This window comes from Thalassophryne amazonica, chromosome 10 (assembly GCF_902500255.1).
Source record: "Thalassophryne amazonica chromosome 10, fThaAma1.1, whole genome shotgun sequence".
Lineage (NCBI taxonomy): Eukaryota > Metazoa > Chordata > Actinopteri > Batrachoidiformes > Batrachoididae > Thalassophryne > Thalassophryne amazonica.
In genome coordinates this window covers 34,213,253-34,231,976 of record NC_047112.1, presented here as the reverse complement: position 1 = coordinate 34,231,976, position 18,724 = coordinate 34,213,253, and the positions used below count along the sequence as shown (strand labels likewise).

General features: G+C 46.6%; 1 protein-coding gene across 2 annotated transcripts in view; it reads right to left on the bottom strand.

Moving 5' to 3' along the window:
• si:ch1073-396h14.1 (disintegrin and metalloproteinase domain-containing protein 10) overlaps positions 1-18,724 on the bottom strand; it is a 121,356-nt gene that overhangs the window by 50,855 nt on the left and 51,777 nt on the right. For both annotated transcript variants that reach the window (XM_034179746.1, XM_034179745.1), the window contains exons 7-8: positions 14,425-14,517; positions 14,054-14,222 (exon numbers count right to left, since the gene is read on the bottom strand). In XM_034179746.1, the coding sequence (XP_034035637.1) occupies positions 14,054-14,222; positions 14,425-14,517 (262 nt within the window). The remainder of the gene's footprint in view (positions 1-14,053; positions 14,223-14,424; positions 14,518-18,724) is intronic.

The following is an 18,724-nucleotide window of genomic DNA, read 5'->3' as shown; positions in this document are numbered from 1 at the left end:
AGGGTCACCTGATCCAGCCCTAACTATAAGCTTTAGCAAAAAGGAAAGTTTTAAGCCTAATCTTAAAAGTAGAGAGGGTGTCTGTCTCCCTGATCTGAATTGGGAGCTGGTTCCACAGGAGAGGAGCCTGAAAGCTGAAGGCTCTGCCTCCCATTCTACTCTTACAAACCCTAGGAACTACAAGTAAGCCTGCAGTCTGAGAGCGAAGCGCTCTATTGGGGTGATATGGTACTACGAGGTCCCTAAGATAAGATGGGACCTGATTATTCAAAACGTTATAAGTAAGAAGAAGAATTTTAAATTCTATTCTAGAATTAACAGGAAGCCAATGAAGAGAGGCCAATATGGGTGAGATATGCTCTCTCCTTCTAGTCCCCGTCAGTACTCTAGCTGCAGCATTTTGAATTAACTGAAGGCTTTTTAGGGAACTTTTAGGACAACCTGATAATAATGAATTACAATAGTCCAGCCTAGAGGAAATAAATGCATGAATTAGTTTTTCAGCATCACTCTGAGACAAGACCTTTCTGATTTTAGAGATATTGCGTAAATGCAAAAAAGCAGTCCTACATATTTGTTTAATATGCGCTTTGAATGACATATCCTGATCAAAAATGACTCCAAGATTTCTCACAGTATTACTAGAGGTCAGGGTAATGCCATCCAGAGTAAGGATCTGGTTAGACACCATGTTTCTAAGATTTGTGGGGCCAAGTACAATAACTTCAGTTTTATCTGAGTTTAAAAGCAGGAAATTAGAGGTCATCCATGTCTTTATGTCTGTAAGACAATCCTGCAGTTTAGCTAATTGGTGTGTGTCCTCTGGCTTCATGGATAGATAAAGCTGGGTATCATCTGCGTAACAATGAAAATTTAAGCAATACCGTCTAATAATACTACCTAAGGGAAGCATGTATAAAGTGAATAAAATTGGTCCTAGCACAGAACCTTGTGGAACTCCATAATTAACTTTAGTCTGTGAAGAAGATTCCCCATTTACATGAACAAATTGTAATCTATTAGACAAATATGATTCAAACCACCGCAGCGCAGTGCCTTTAATACCTATGGCATGCTCTAATCTCTGTAATAAAATTTTATGGTCAACAGTATCAAAAGCAGCACTGAGGTCTAACAGAACAAGCACAGAGATGAGTCCACTGTCCGAGGCCATAAGAAGATCATTTGTAACCTTCACTAATGCTGTTTCTGTACTATGATGAATTCTAAAACCTGACTGAAACTCTTCAAATAGACCATTCCTCTGCAGATGATCAGTTAGCTGTTTTACAACTACCCTTTCAAGAATTTTTGAGAGAAAAGGAAGGTTGGAGATTGGCCTATAATTAGCTAAGATAGCTGGGTCAAGTGATGGCTTTTTAAGTAATGGTTTAATTACTGCCACCTTAAAAGCCTGTGGTACATAGCCAACTAACAAAGATAGATTGATCATATTTAAGATCGAAGCATTAAATAATGGTAGGGCTTCCTTGAGCAGCCTGGTAGGAATGGGGTCTAATAAACATGTTGATGGTTTGGATGAAGTAACTAATGAAAATAACTCAGACAGAACAATCGGAGAGAAAGAGTCTAACCAAATACCGGCATCACTGAAAGCAGCCAAAGATAACGATACGTCTTTGGGATGGTTATGAGTAATTGTTTAAAATTTTGTTAGCAAAGAAAGTCATGAAGTCATTACTAGTTAAAGTTAATGGAATATTCAGCTCAATAGAGCTCTGACTCTTTGTCAGCCTGGCTACAGTGCTAAAAAGAAACCTGGGGTTGTTCTTATTTTCTTCAATTAGTGATGAGTAGAAAGATGTCCTAGCTTTACGGAGGGCTTTTTTTATAGAGCAACAGACTCTTTTTCCAGGCTAAGTGAAGATCTTCTAAATTAGTGAGACGCCATTTCCTCTCCATCTTACGGGTTATCTGCTTTAAGCTACGAGTTTGTGAGTTATACCACGGAGTCAGGCACTTCTGATTTAAAGCTCTCTTTTTCAGAGGAGCTACAGCATCCAAAGTTGTCTTCAATGAGGATGTAAAACTATTGACGAGATACTCTATCTCACTTACAGAGTTTAGGTAGCTACTCTGCACTGTGTTGGTATATGGCATTAGTGTTGTGTGGGCCACCAGAAGAGGAGGTACTGCTGGCCCACCACCAGAGGGCGCCCTGTCTGGAGTGCGGGCTCCAGGCACCAGAGGGCGCAGCCGCCTCACAGGAGCAGCCAGGGTGACAGCTGTCACGCATCACCTGCAACAGCTGTTACCAATCATCTGATCGGCAGGGGTACATCAGCAGGACAACGTCTCCAACTCTTTGCCGAGATATCGTTCTACCTGGAAGGTAACGTACTCAGCTGACTGTTTGACAGTGATCTTTTGTGACTTTGTGCGACTCCTTTTCCAATGAGAGGTGGAGGTAGTTTTCCTGCCGTGCGGATTGCTGGGTGCAAACGCGCCCACATTTAATTGTTTTTTGTTCCTCGCCAGCAGTACCAGGTCCGACACGCGGAGGCAGTGGCCACCTGGGAGTTCGGGACTTGGCGGCTCCAGTATTCCCGGGGTCTGGTGGCGGAGGAAATCATGTGGTTCCGGTTCTGCTTTGGACAGACGTCTCCTATCTTCGAGCCTGCCCACACGACACCTTTTGTGATTTGGCTTTTGTCTATTGTTGTAATCTGTTGTATTTGTTGTGCCCATTCACAACAGTAAAGTGTTGTTATTTGACCTCCTCCATTGTCCGTTCATTTGCGCCCCCTGTTGTGGGTCCGTGTACCTACAGTCTCCCAACAGGATATCTCGGCCAACGTCATGGACCCCGAGGGGCGTCAACCGGCTGTTGAACGGCCAATGGAAGAGCAGGGCGCACAGGCGTCTGCAGGAGGAATGGTCGGTGAGTTGCAGCGAATCCTCACCGCTTTTACGGCTCGGCAGGATCTGATGACCGAGCAGAACGTCCTCCTTAACCGCAGGGTGGAGGCTCTCGCCGCGCAGGTGGAGGTGCGCCCTCAGGGCGCTGCTGCGGCTCCCCCTCCTGTCAATCCTGTGCGCAACAGTGACGTTCCACAGGTCGTTCAACGACCCCTCCCACCTTCCCCTGAAGCATACATAAGCCCTCCAGAGCCGTACGGGGGTTGTGTGGAGACATGCGCGGACTTTCTTATGCAGTGTTCGCTCGTCTTCGCACAACGTCCCGTCATGTACGCGACTGATGCTAGTAAGATAGCTTATGTGATTAATCTGCTTCGTGGCAAGGCACGCGCTTGGGCTACAGCGCTCTGGGAGCAAAATTCACGGCTCCTTCTGACATATGATGGGTTTGTGAGGGAGTTCAGAACAGTGTTCGATCACCCAAATAGAGGAGAGACCGCTTCAGCCGTGCTGCTGTCAATGAGACAGGGGCGCCGGAGCGCAGCTGCTTATGCAGTCGACTTCCGCATCGCGGCTGCGAGGTCCAGCTGGAATAACACTGCCCTCCGCGCCGCCTTCGTAAACGGACTATCGTTGGTCCTGAAGGAGCTCCTGGTAGCCAAGGACGAACCGTGGGATTTAGACGGGCTTATTGATCTCGTTATACGATTAGACAATCGGTTAGAAGAACGCCGTCAGGAACGAGACGAAGGGCGTGGCCGGGCACGCGCCGTCCCTCTCCCTTCCGGTTCCGACCGAGTTCCGCCCTCCCCACGCTCCACGGCCTCTACACTCCGTGTGGTGACAGCTCCCCCTGTTGACGAAGCTATGGACACGAGCAGGGCCACATTTAGGGCACCAGATAGACAGAGGAGGCTGGCCCGCGGAGCGTGCTTTGTTTGTGGCTCAATAGAGCATCAAGTAAGGGACTGCCCCGAGCGGTTAAAACACCAACGCCCGCCCCTAGACACTGGGTTAGGGGTGGGCCAAAACATTCACGTGGGACATACCCATATTGCCACACGACTCCCAGTGACAATCCTTTATGAGGATTTAACCCTGAAGGCCCCAGCACTGGTGGACACGGGCTCTGAAAGGAATCTGTTAGACAGCAGATGGGCCAGGGAGGTAGGGCTCCCTCTGGTGGCGCTTACCTCGCCTGTGCAGGTGCGGGCACTAGATGGCTCCCTACTCCCTCTAATCACACATAAGACACCACCAGTAACTCTGGTGGTGTCAGGAAATCATCGGGAGGAGATCAAGTTTTTTGTGACTCCTGCCACCTCCCGCGTGATTCTAGGGTTCCCCTGGATGTTAAAACACAATCCCCGGATCGATTGGCCATCCGGGGTAGTGGTTCAGTGGAGCGAGACCTGCCATCGGGTATGTTTAGGTTCCTCGGTTCCTCCCGGTTCCCAGGCTAAGGAGGAGGTCAGAGTCCCGCCCAATCTGGGGACGGTGCCGGTGGAGTACCATGACCTTGTGGATGTGTTCAGTAAGGATCTGGCGCTCACCCTTCCCCCCCACCGTCCGTACGATTGTGCCATTGATTTGGTTCCAGGCGTTGAGTTTCCGTCCAGCAGGCTGTACAACCTCTCACGACCTGAGCGTGAATCAATGGAGACCTACATCCGGGACTCTTTAGCCGCCGGGTTGATCCGGAATTCCACCTCCCCAATGGGTGCAGGTTTCTTTTTTGTGGGTAAAAAAGACGGCGGACTTCGTCCATGCATTGATTATAGGGGACTGAACGAAATCACGGTTCGTAATCGATACCCGTTGCCCTTGTTGGATTCAGTGTTCACGCCCCTGCATGGAGCCCAAATATTCACGAAGCTAGATCTTAGAAATGCGTATCACCTGGTTCGGATCCGGAAGGGAGACGAGTGGAAGACGGCATTTAACACCCCCTTAGGTCACTTTGAGTACCTGGTCATGCCGCTCGGCCTCACAAATGCCCCCGCGACGTTCCAAGCATTGGTTAATGATGTCTTGCGTGATTTCCTGCACCGATTCGTCTTCGTATATCTAGACGATATACTCATCTTTTCTCCGGATCCTGAGACTCATGTCCGGCATGTACGTCAGGTCCTGCAGCGGTTGTTGGAGAACCGGCTGTTTGTGAAGGGCGAGAAGTGCGAGTTTCACCGCACTTCTTTGTCCTTCCTGGGGTTTATCATCTCCCCCAACTCCGTCGCTCCTGATCCGGCCAAGGTTGCGGCGGTGAGAGACTGGCCCCAACCCACTAGCCGTAGGAAGCTGCAACAGTTCCTCGGCTTTGCAAATTTCTACAGGAGGTTCATTAAGGGCTACAGTCAGGTAGTTAGCCCCCTGACAGCCCTGACCTCACCAAAAGTCCCCTTCACCTGGTCGGATCGTTGCGATGCCGCGTTCAAGGAGTTGAAACGACGCTTCTCGTCTGCACCCGTTCTGGTGCAGCCCGATCCTAGTCGCCAGTTAGTGGTTGAAGCGGACGCCTCGGACTCAGGGATAGGAGCTGTGCTTTCCCAGAGCGGGAAGACCGATAAGGTCCTTCACCCGTGTGCCTATTTTTCCCGCAGGTTGACCCCGGCCGAACGGAACTATGACGTCGGCAATCGAGAACTCCTTGCAGTGAAAGAGGCTCTTGAAGAGTGGAGACATCTGTTGGAGGGAACGTCCGTGCCATTCACGGTTTTCACTGACCACCGGAACCTGGAGTATATCAGGACCGCCAAGCGGCTGAACCCCAGGCAAGCCCGCTGGTCACTGTTCTTCGGCCGTTTTGACTTCCGGATCACCTACCGTCCCGGGACCAAAAACCAGAGATCGGATGCCTTGTCCCGGGTACATGAAGATGAAGTCAAAGCGGAGTTGTCGGATCCACCGGAACCCATCATCCCGGAGTCCACTATCGTGGCCACCCTCACCTGGGACGTAGAGAGAACCGTCCGGGAGGCCCTGGCACGAAGCCCGGACCCCGGAACTGGGCCAAAGAACAAACTATACATCCCACCAGAAGCTAGGGCTGCAGTCCTGGACTTCTGTCACAGCTCCAAGCTCTCCTGTCATCCAGGGGTGCGAAGAACCGTGGCAGTTGTCCGGCAGCGCTTCTGGTGGGCGTCCCTAGAGGCCGACGTCCGGGATTATATCCAGGCCTGCACCACCTGCGCCAGGGGCAACGCTGACCATCGCAGGGCATCAGGACTACTCCAGCCGCTGCCTGTGCCTCATCGCCCCTGGTCCCACATCGGCCTGGATTTTGTCACGGGCCTCCCGCCGTCCCAGGGTAACACCGCCATCCTCACGATAGTGGACCGATTCTCCAAGGCGGCCCACTTCGTGGCCCTCCCAAAGCTCCCAACATCCCAGGAGACAGCGGACCTCCTGGTCTACCACGTCGTCCGGCTGCATGGGATTCCAACAGACATCGTCTCCGATCGCGGTCCCCAGTTCTCCTCGCAAGTCTGGAGGAGCTTCTGCCGGGAACTGGGGGCCACGGTGAGTCTCTCGTCCGGGTACCACCCTCAGACCAACGGGCAAGCAGAATGGGTAAACCAGGAGGTGGAACAGGCCTTGCGCTGCGTGACTGCCATGCACCCGGCGGCCTGGAGTACCCATTTGGCCTGGATCGAGTATGCCCATAACAGCCAGGTGTCTTCAGCCACCGGCCTCTCCCCTTTTGAGGTGTGTCTGGGGTATCAGCCCCCGTTGTTTCCGGTGGTTGAGGGAGAGGTCGGTGTGCCCTCGGTCCAGGCCCACCTACGGAAGTGCCGTCGGGTGTGGCGTGCCGCCCGTTCTGCTTTGCTAAAGGCCCGGACGAGGGCAAAAGCCCATGCAGACCGTCGGCGGACCCCGGCCCCTGCGTATCGGCCAGGGCAGGAGGTGTGGTTATCCACAAAGGACATTCCCCTCAAAGTGGACTCCCCCAAGCTACAGGACCGTTACATCGGCCCTTTCAAAATCCGTAAGGTCATCAGTCCAGCCGCAGTGAGGCTTCAGCTTCCGACCTCACTGCGGATCCATCCTGTGTTTCATGTGTCCCGAATCAAACCACATCACACCTCACCCCTCTGTACTCCGGGTCCGGCGCAGCCTCCTGCCCGGATCATCGATGGCGAGCCGGCTTGGACGGTACGCCGGCTCTTGGATGTCCGTAGGATGGGCCGGGGCTTCCAGTATTTGGTGGACTGGGAGGGGTACGGTCCCGAAGAACGCTCCTGGGTGAAGAGGAGCTTCATCCTGGACCCGGCCCTCCTGGCCGATTTCTACCGCCGCCACCCGGACAAGCCTGGTCGGGCGCCAGGAGGCGCCCGTTGAGGGGGGGGGGGGTCCTGTTGTGTAGGCCGCCAGAAGAGGAGGTACTGCTGGCCCACCACCAGAGGGCGTCCTGTCTGGAGTGCGGGCTCCAGGCACCAGAGGGCGCAGCCGCCTCACAGGAGCAGCCAGGGTGACAGCTGTCACGCATCACCTGCAACAGCTGTTACCAATCATCTGATCGGCAGGGGTACATCAGCAGGACGACGTCTCCACCTCTTTGCCGAGATATCGTTCTACCTGGAAGGTAAGATACTCAGCTGACTGTTTGACAGTGATCTTTTGTGACTTTGTGCGACTCCTTTTCCAACGAGAGGTGGAGGTAGTTTTCCTGCCGTGCGGATTGCTTGGTGCAAACGCGCCCACATTTAATTGTTTTTTGTTCCTCGCCAGCAGTACCAGGTCCGACACGCGGAGGCAGTGGCCACCTGGGAGTTCGGGACTTGGCGGCTCCAGTATTCCCGGGGTCTGGTGGCGGAGGAAATCGTGTGGTTCCGGTTCTGCTTTGGACAGACGTCTCCTATCTTCGAGCCTGCCCACACGACACCTTTTGTGATTTGGCTTTTGTCTATTGTTGTAATCTGTTGTATTTGTTGTGCCCATTCACAACAGTAAAGTGTTGTTATTTGACCTCCTCCATTGTCCGTTCATTTGCGCCCCCTGTTGTGGGTCCGTGTACCTACACTCTCCCAACAATTAGAGAACATAAGGAAGGAATCATATCCTTAAACCTAGTTACAGTGCTTTCTGAAAGACTTCTAGTGTAGTAAAACTTATTCCCCACTGCTGGGTAGTCATCAGAGTAAATGTAAATGTTATTAAGAAATGATCAGACAGAAGGGAGTTTTCAGGGAATACTGTTAAGTCTTCTATTTCCATTCCATAAGTCAGAACAAGATCTAAGATATGATTAAAGTGGTGGGTGGACTCATTTACTTTTTGAGCAAAGCCAATAGAGTCTAATAATAGATTAAATGCAGTGTTGAGGCTGTCATTCTCAGCATCTGTGTGGATGTTAAAATCGCCCACTATAATTATCTTATCTGAGCTAAGCACTAAGTCAGACAAAAGGTCTGAAAATTCACAGAGAAACTCACAGTAACGACCAGGTGGACGATAGATAATAACAAATAAAACTGGTTTTTGGGACTTCCAATTTGGATGGACAAGACTAAGAGTCAAGCTTTCAAATGAATTAAAGCTCTGTCTGGGTTTTTGATTAATTAATAAGCTGGAATGGAAGATTGCTGCTAATCCTCCGCCTCGGCCTGTGCTACGAGCATTCTGACAGTTAGTGTGACTCTGGGGTGTTGACTCATTTAAACTAACATATTCATCCATTCAAATACTCACACCGATCTGAAGGCTTGTCGGTGCAGGAGTGAATATGTGGACTCTGGCAAAACTGGGTCATTAAAAGGTCAAAGAGTCGTGGGAGCCGGAGAAAAAGCAACACTTTGGTGGATCAACATCTGTTCACACGGCGAGGTGGGGCAGGAAAACATTTTCCCACTTTCTAAAACACACTATTTTCAGCATGTACTGACTCACGTGTTTCCACAAAAGTTGTTTTCTGCCATTACTGTCAAAAATGTAATTATTAGAATACAGGTTCACATTTAATAAAGTGAAACTGTATCAGTTATGTTTATAGGGGTGATTGTCAAGGTCAGGCTTTGGTGTTCAGTTTTGATCTTGGTGTAATTCTGTTTCTGGTGTTATTCTCTTCTCTGTTTGTTGTTGTTACTTAATCATTTCTGATCATCAGAAGTGACTTTCCCGCTACATACCCTCGGAAACAGCATAACAACCTGGTCACACAGCATATGACAATTCTTGAACGAAGGAAAAAAGCAAAAAAGTCACAAATCATTGAGAAAAGGTGGATGAATGAGCTTTTGACTTTAACCATCATGGAATAGCCTGCGAATCAAGAGTGCAAAAGGAACGAAAGAGGAACAAAAATAAAGCTAACATTGACCTCAACGCTTTAAATGAAATGCGCCTGGAGCAGTGTGTGTCTGCTTCAAGCTTTGTGTCCCAGGACTTGGCGATGGGACAGAGCTCTGTAGCACCTGAGTCCTGGAGGAGCTGCAAAGAGAAGCACGCAATCGACTCACTGGAGATCTGTGTACATGTTGGTGGATCCACCTGCTCTGGTTACTCGTCCAGAACAAAAGAGGGATCATCTCCTTCATCATCAGAATCCTCACTGTCTGGTTCAGACTCTGACGGCGCATTTCGTCTTGCTACAATTTATAAAAAAAAAAAAAAAAACTGAAGCGTTTGCTCAGCATTCATAAGACGCGCCTCATTTTTACAAAACAAAAACACCACACACGCTAAATACTCCACCAAAACAATATACACAATATTTCTCAAATACAAAGCTCTAATTGCTGTCTGTACACCTGAAATGTGTGTGTACTCAGTGTTTTTCATGTGTTGTTGCGTTTATAGACTTGCTTGCAGCTGCTTATGTATGCATACTGTCATGTGTAGCCCTTGCCACACTCCTGCCTACTTTTTTTTTTTTTTTTCTTTTTGCATTGCAGAAATGCACTCCTTTCTCAAAAGGGTAAAGCAAATGGCACTCAGGTTTCCAGACCATGTATAGCGGAACACACTGCTTCCTTGTCAGGGCTGGGAACATCAGATCACAAAGTTCAGAGTCCTTCTGTGTCCCAAAAATTTTAAAAAAGAAAATATTGCCATTTAAAGTCACAAGCAAACTTAAAACTTCCCCTCTTGTTTCAGCATTGAGAGTGAGACAGAGGAGGGCGAGAGAGAGAGAGAGAGAGAAAGCGCTGTCTCTTTTTCTGCCTTTTTTTTTTTTTTTCAAAACCCCGGTGTTTCAGATCACCGATCAAAGCTGTTCACAGGTGAATGTCTGCTGCTGCTGAAATTTTTTCCACACTTGATGCTCAAAGTCACGCTTCTGTAAACTGCTGCCTGGTTTGCACAGATCACACGAAATATTATTACGTTGTGATGGCCCTCAGTGGCTCCATGGCAACGAGGCTGATCACGTAGCCATCAAGGATCACCTCCTCAAAACGTTTGAACTGTCAGACGCTGAAAAGGCCAGCAGGCTCTTCTCTCTGCATGGGCTGGAGGACAGCTAGCCATTCAGAGTTCATGGACAGAATGCTGGAGCTCCTGAGAGGACACCAGCCGGATTTTTTGCGCAGCAAGTCCCTCCTCAGGTGCACGCAGTGCTGGAACAACATCATGATCATGGACTGCCTTGCTCTAGAGGAGGAAGCCAGCAAATTCTTCCTGGCCAGCCAGCACCACGGCATGACAGCAGCTGCACTCACCCCATCACACGCAGCGGCAGAAGCCACACACCACCACCACCCACGGAGAAAGCAGCTGCATCTCTCCTCCATAGCAGCGCTCACAAACCGGCTTGTGTACTGTGTGAAAACATTCAGCTGGTTGAACAAAGTCAAATTATAATGGCAAAACGAAATGCGGATGAATTGAGGTTTTTGGCGGCATTCGTTCAATTGTTTTGACAGTTTAAAAATCCTGACGAAGTGCCAGCTGTCGGAATGAAGCTGTGTGAAGGTTAAACAAAGTCAACAGATTTCTTGACTTGTTTGGGCTTAGTTGTCCTTCGTTCGTGCTGTGTGACTGGGCCATAACAGCCAAACTGCAATGTAACTTTTTTTTTTTAGGCAGCAGCATAGTGTTATGCTGATATAATGCTAGTAAGAACCCTGCTTCAGTATAATCCATCAGACATAGAAAATCCTACACTTTCATCCCCACTTTATATTTAATTTCCTGCGTTGTTTTGCTTTTCTTTTCTTCATTTGAAGCCCAAAAATGAAAAGTTATCCGCTGTTGTTTGTCAGATCCACATGGGTCCTGGAGAATTCCCTTTGGCAACAGAATGCAAACAAAACATCTCCCCACCCACACTTTCACATCATAACATTAAGGGGTTTTCCCATAATGGATGCCAGCATTTTGAGTAGTTTGGGTTTAAATCTACTACAATGAACTTGGGACATTGTGTAAAATGTAAATAAAAACAGAATACAATGATTTGAAAATCCTCTTCAACCTATATTCAATTGAATACACCACAAAGTGGTGTGACTGATGGACTTTGATGGACACAACAAACTGATGGACTTTGTTGTTTTTGTGCAAATATTTGCTCGTTTTGAAATGGATGCCTGCAACATGTTTTAAAAAAGTTGGGACAGGGCAACAAAAGACTGGGAAAGTTGATGAATGCTCAAAGAACACCTAATTAGAAACAGGTGAGTGTCATGCTTGAGTATCAAAGGAGTATCCCCAAAAGGTTCAGCCATTCATAAGCAAAGATGGGGTGAGGATCACCACTTTGTGAAAAAACTCTATGGAAAAAATAGTCCGACAACTTAAGAACAATGTTTCTCAATGTTCAGTTGCAAAGAATTTAGGGATCCCATCATCTACAGTCCACAATATAATCAGAAGATTCAGAGAATCTGGAGAACTTTCTACACGTAAGCGGCAAGGCCAAAAACCAACATTGAATGCCAGTGACCTTCGATTCCCTCAGGCAGCACTGCATTTAAAACCGAAATGATTATGTAAAGGATCTGGGCACAGGAACACTTCAGAAAACCATTGTCAGTTAACACAGTTCATCACTACATCAACAAGTGCAAGTTAAAACTCTACCATGCAAAGCAAAAGCCATACATCAACAACATCCAGAAACGCCGCTGCCTTCTCTGGGCCCGAGCTCATTTGAAATGGACAGACGCAAAGTGGAAAAGTGTGCTGTGGTCTGAGTCCACATTTCAGATTGTTTTTGGAAATCATGGACGTTGTGTCCTCCAGACAAAAGAGGAAAAAGACCATCCAGATTGTTAGCAGCGCAAAGTTCAAATCCAGCATCTGTGATGGTATGGGGGTGTGTTAGTTCCCATGGCATGGGCAACTTACACATCTGTGATGGTACCATCAATGCTGAAAAATCCAGGTTTTGGAGCAACACATGCTGCCATCCAAGCAATGTCTTTTTCAGGGACGTCCCTGCTTATTTCAGCAAGACAATGCCAAGCCACATTCTGCACGTGTTACAACAGTGTGGCTTCGTAGTAAGAGTGCAGGTACTAGACTGGCCTGCCTGCAGTCCAGACCTGTCACCCATTGAAAATGTGTGGCGCACTATGAAGCGCAAAATATGACAATGGAGACCCTGGACTGTTGAACAACTGAAGTTGTACATCAAGCAAGAATGGGAAAGAATTCCACCTACAAAGCTTCAACAATTAGTGTCCTCAGTTCCCAAACGCTTATTGAGTGTTGTAAGAAGTGGTAAACATACCACTGTCCCAGCTTTTTTGAAACGTGTTGCAGGGATCCATTTCAAAATGAGCAAATATTTGCACAAAAACAAAGTTTATCAGTTTGAACATTAAATATCTTATCTTTGTGGTGTATTCAATTGAATATAGGTTGAAGAGGATTTGCAAATTGGGGTTGTAGAAATAGGCAAATTCTGCCACAAATAAAGGGAATTCTTTGGTAAGTGATCCTGTCAGTATCATTTGTTCTGTTTGTCAACAAATGTTGGGGATTTTTCACTCAAAGCATCAAAATGGTGAAATTCAGTGAGGCTTGAAGTGTCTGACATTTTGCAATATAAGTATGTGGACTGTCAGTGGGAGTGAATAAACAGCCTGCCCTTTTGTTTTACGCTTTTTACTCTTTCAGTTAATTTTATTAGTAAACGGAGCGGGCCACGGCCTCAACTTTACCTAAATTCTGGGTCTTTTAGTGAAGTTTAGGGCTAGCGGCTGGTGATCACCTTAGTATTTCTCTGTTTTTCTTGTTGTTTAATGCTGACAAATTATACAGTATTTTTTGTCTTCCTGATGCCTGATTCTGTTTTTTCTCAGTTTAAGGTGCAGCTCCATTCAGAGATGGGAGTTGTGTTCGTGTTGGTGATCCTCCTGTCCTGTGCGCCAATAGCATTTCTTGTATATTCGTCCGTGAATTGTTCTGTAATTTATGTTTTGTAGCATGGCCCAAGCAGAGGGTCACCCCTTTGAGTCTGGTCTGCTTGAGGTTTCTTCCTCAGAGGGAGTTTTTCCTTACCACTGTTGCTCTGGGGGTTGGTAAGGTTAGACCTTACCTGTGTGAAGCACTTTGAGGCAACTCTGTTGTGATTTGGCGCTATATAAATGAAAATAAATTGAAAAATTAAAATTGCATGAAGTGTGTAACAGCTAACTGTGGCCGCAGAAACCTTAAGGGGTCTATATATATATATATATATATATATATATATATATATATATATATATATATATATATAGATTATTCTTAAGTGATCACTGACATGCCTTCATGATGTCACATGTTGTAACCTTGTTCACTCACTCATCTTCAACTGTTTACTCCAATTCAGGGTCATGGCGGGCTGGAGCCTATCCCAGCAGTCATAGGGCCTGAGGCGGGGTACACCCAGGACAGGATGCCAGTCTGTCGCAGGGTAACTTTGTTCAACTAAAAAAAATCTCCCCACATATGAAAATTTTTAGGGTGCCCCAAACACTGACACAGTGCTGTATATTAGACTGTAGCATAAGAAAGGCACAGAGCATGAAGCTACTGTGTGACCCTTTTTTATTGCACAATCTGATAAATATCTTTGTGTTGTGATCCCCCCCCACCCAAAAGTTAATTTATATTGCAATCAGTGCAGATTAATGATAATATTCTGAATATGGGCCAAATCAGATGACATGAGTGAATCCTATTTGAAAGTTGCAATGAGTGAATCCTATTTGAAAGTTGCAATTGTTTGACAGTGGGAATTTCTCACCTGGTTTTCCCTCCCAGGCGAGTCCCAACACTCCACTGAAGTCTCGGTTAGTCAGCATGTAGGACAGACAGAAGTTGCCCCAGTTGCCCTCTGAGTACAGACTCAGCAGCTTCTCAGGACCAATGAAACGAGGATTCAAACGGTCCTTCTGTCCCTCCTCTTCCATCACCTAGCAACAGAAATCAGAAATTCAAATCTGTGGCTTTTCACAGCATCATATCTCTCTTTGTAAAGCATCATTATGGCTGAGAGCTTGTTCTTCACTAGTATTAAAACTACACTACTTTCCAAAAGCTTCCACTCATTTACAGGTTTTTTCAGTCTGAAATAAAAAGTGTCATGATGTAAACATGTGCGCAGGTCAAACTTACTGTGAGGGATTTCACTTTGAAATTGATGAGTTTGATACCATCAAAGTCCACCTTGTCATAGATGTCATTGACAGCTTGTATGTAAGATGCCACCTAGGAAATGCACACATGCGTCTGAGAGAACAAAATTCTTGATTTGGAATCCAAGGCAATACAGGGGTCTGGACTTTAAATGAGTCACTGGAAAATGGCACACAAAGTGAGCAATGAAAAATGAGACAAGGGCTTTGTCTGGACAGTCTATAGCAAATGCATGTGCTTCTGAGGGCATCACCAACCACACATGCAGTGTATGTGTTTCATTCTCAGTGTTCAGAATATCTTTACTGACCACTGTACATCAGCAAGAGAATCACATGCACATTCCTAGATAAACAGAACAATATGGAAGGACACATCCACACAGGGATGGGGGACTTGCAGCATGGTCAGCAGTAAGCTAAAAACTGTTCACTATTATCCTGTGGCACTCTGGTTTGCATGGAGTGAGTGAGGTTTTTCTGTTTCAGCAATGTTTAATTTCTGGACCCACTGAAAACTGAATGCTGCCTCCCCAGTTGCTTGGTGTGAAGTGGTTGGGATGAGGATCAGGATTTTCTTAGCAGGAAACCAAAGGATTGCCTACTCCGGGTTGTGAATGAGGTCTTGCCCCAAATGAAGGAGTTAAAGTACCTCAAGGTCTTGTTCACGAATGAGGGGGACAGTGGAGCATGACATTGGCCGGCGAATCGGCGCAGCAGGGACAGTATTGCATTCGCTCTACCGTACTGTTGTGATGAAAAGGGAGCTGAGCCAAAAGGTGAAGCTCTCGATCTACTGGTCAGTCTTTGTTCCTACTCTCACCTGTGGTCATGAAGGTTGGGTCATGACCGAAAGAAGTAGATCATGGGTACAAGTGGTCGAAATGGGATTCCTTAGGAGGGTGACTGGTGTCTCCCTTAGAGACAGGGTGAGAAGCTTGGTCATTCGCGGGGAGCTCAGAGTAGACCCGCTGCTCCTTTGCATTGAAAGGAGCCAGCAGAGGTGGTTCGGGCATCTTGTAAGGATGTCCCCTGGGCACCTCCCTCCCTAGGTGTTCCAGGCACATCCAGCTAAGAGGAGTCCCTGGGGAAGACCCAAGACTAAGTGGAGGGATTATATATTTTTTTCACTGTCATTATGGGGTATTGTGTGTAGAATTTGGGGGGTGGGGGGGGTGGGAATAATTTCATCCATTTTGGAGTCAGACTGCAACATAAAAAAAAAATGTGGAAAACGTGAAGCGCTGTGAATACTTTCTGGATGCACTATAAGCAGTATTGTAAATAGGCCTCAAGCTCTATATTGGATTTAGAAGAAATAGGAGTTTACTTTGACAGGAGGAATGTTTTGATCCACAGATCTCATCACAGCATCACTTCCAAAGCTAACTTACAACCAGATGGAAAGAATGTGAGTCAGTCAGAGCAGGTGAAGAAAGGCTAGATAGGAAGAGACTGGGAAGGTGGTTTAATCAAAACAGCCATAAAACAGATTTAACGTCAGAAGCAAACCAGAGGACATGCAGTAATTCCCCCAGGTCAAAAGAATATTAACTGAAAATATTAAAAACAATTCAACATCTGTGTTGGCATCAAAGCACATTAGGATATAGGAAAATGGGCAATTTTGGGTTCAGGTATTTTATTGTTAGTGAATTCTGTTTAAAGGCCCAAGTAACATTTTCTCTACTTGCATGACATATTGAAATGTGGGCGTGGTGTCTCTGAGCACTTTTGATCTAGTTTCTCCATTGAAACATCGTGATGTGATTTAAATATAACTGGTTGAAAGTTGTACAGCCCTATTCTGAAATTATTTCTTCGCGTCACCATGGCCTCTGACCCAGTGACAACCACATTGTTCACTCTGTTTAACTTCTGCACAGACTTAAATCGATGTGCTGATGATTTATCTGGAACAACACAAGTGTGCCAGGGAGCATGCAGCTTTTAAGTTTGTAACACAAATCTGAAATCTGGTGACACATTAAGAAACACAAACAGGAAAACATCCAAAAATGGAACAGTGATTAGTGATCGAGTACGGCGCAACCAGAAACTATTCACAGCGCTTCACTTTTTCCACATTTTGTTATGTTACAGCCTTGTTCCAAAACTGAGTAAATAAAATTTTCCCCCTCAAAATTCTAGTCACAACACCCCACAATGAGAGCATGTCATTGCTGTTTTTTGAAATTTTTGTAACTTTATTAAAGGTAAGAAATCATGTACTACGTAAAAGTATTCACAGCCTTTGCTCTATACTTTGTTGATGCACCTTTGGCAGCAATTGCAGCCTCAAGTCTTCTTGAATATGATGCCACAAGCTCGGTACACCTATCTTTGGGCAGTTTTTCTCATTCTTCTTTGCAGCATCTTTCAAGCTTCATCAGGTTGGATAGGGAGCTTCGGTGCACAGCCATTTTCAGATCTCTCCAGAGATGTTCAATCGGATTCAGGTCCATTGATATCTTGGCTGTGTGCTTAGGGTCATTGTCCTGCTGAAAGATGAACCGTCGCCCCCACTCTGAGGTCAAGAGCACTCTGGAGCAGGTTTTCATCCAGGATGTCTCTGTACTTTAGTGCATTCATCTTTCCCTCAGTCCTGATGAGTCTCTCGGTTCCTGCTGTTGAAAACATCCCCACAGCATGATGCTGCCACCACTGTGCTTCACTGTAGGGATGGTTCCTTGTTTCCTCCAAACATGACACCTGGCATTCACACCAAAGAGTTCAATCTTTGTCTCATCAGGCCAGAGAATTTTGTTTCTCATGTTCTGAGAAACAAAAATTTTCAGGTGCCTTTTGGCAAACTCCAGGCGGGCTGCCATGTGCCTTTTACTAAGGAGTGGCTTCTGTCTGGCTACTCTACCATACAGGCATGATTGGTGCATTGCTGCACAGAGGGTTGTCCTTCTGATAGGTTCTCCTCTCTTCACAGAGGAATGCTGGAGCTCTGACAGAGTAGCCATCGGGTTCTTGGTCAACTCCCTGACTAAGGCCCTGCTCCCCTGATTGCTCAGTTTAGACGGGCTTCTTCCATTTATGGATGATAGAGACCATTGTGCTCATTGGGAACTTCAAAACAGCAGAAATGTTTCTGTACCCTTCCCCAGATTTGTGCCTCGAGACAATCCTCTCTGAGGTCTACAGATAATTCCTTTGACTTCATGCTTGGTTTGTGCTCTGACATACACTGTCTGTGGGACCTTATATGGAGACAAATGTGTGCCTTTTCAAATGATTGTCCAATCAACTGAATTTACGCCAGGTGGACTCCAATTAAGCTGTAGAAACATCTCAAGAACGTTCAGTGGAAACAGGATGCACCTGTGCGCAATTTTGGGCTTCATGGCAAACGCTGTGAATACTTACGTACGTTTCTTATGGTTTTTTTTATCAAATCAATTTTATTTATATAGCGCCAAATCACAACAAACAGTTGCCCCAAGGCGCTTTATATTGTAAGGCAAGGCCATACAATAATTACGGAAAAACCCCAACGGTCAAAACGACCCCCTGTGAGCAAGCACTTGGCGACAGTGGGAAGGAAAAACTCCCTTTGAACAGGAAGAAACCTCCAGCAGAACCAGTCTCAGGGAGGGGCAGTCTTCTGCTGGGACTGGTTGGGGCTGAGGGAGAGAACCAGGAAAAAGACATGCTGTGGAGGGGAGCAGAGATCAATCACTAATGATTAAATGCAGAGTGGTGCATACAGAGCAAAAAGACAAAGAAACACTCAGTGCATCATGGGAACCCCCCAGCAGTCTAAGTCTATAGCAGCATAACTAAGGGATGGTTCAGGGTCACCTGATCTGAATTGGGAGCTGGTTCCACAGGAGAGGAGCTTGAAAGCTGAAGGCTCTGCCTCCCATTCTACTCTTACAAACCCTAGGAACTACAAGTAAGCCTGCAGTCTGAGAGCGAAGCGCTCTATTGGGGTGATATGGTACTATGAGGTCCCTAAGATAAGATGGGACCTGATTATTCAAAACCTTATAAGTAAGAAGAAGAATTTTAAATTCTATTCAAGAATTAACAGGAAGCCAATGAAAAGAGGCCAATATGGGTGAGATATGCTCTCTCCTTCTAGTCCCTGTCAGTACTCTAGCTGCAGCATTTTGAATTAACTGAAGGCTTTTCAGGGAACTTTTAGGACAACCTGATAATAATGAATTACAATAGTCCAGCCTAGAGGAAATAAATGCATGAATTAGTTTTTCAGCATCACTCTGAGACAAGACCTTTCTAATTTTAGAGATATTGCGCAAATGCAAAAA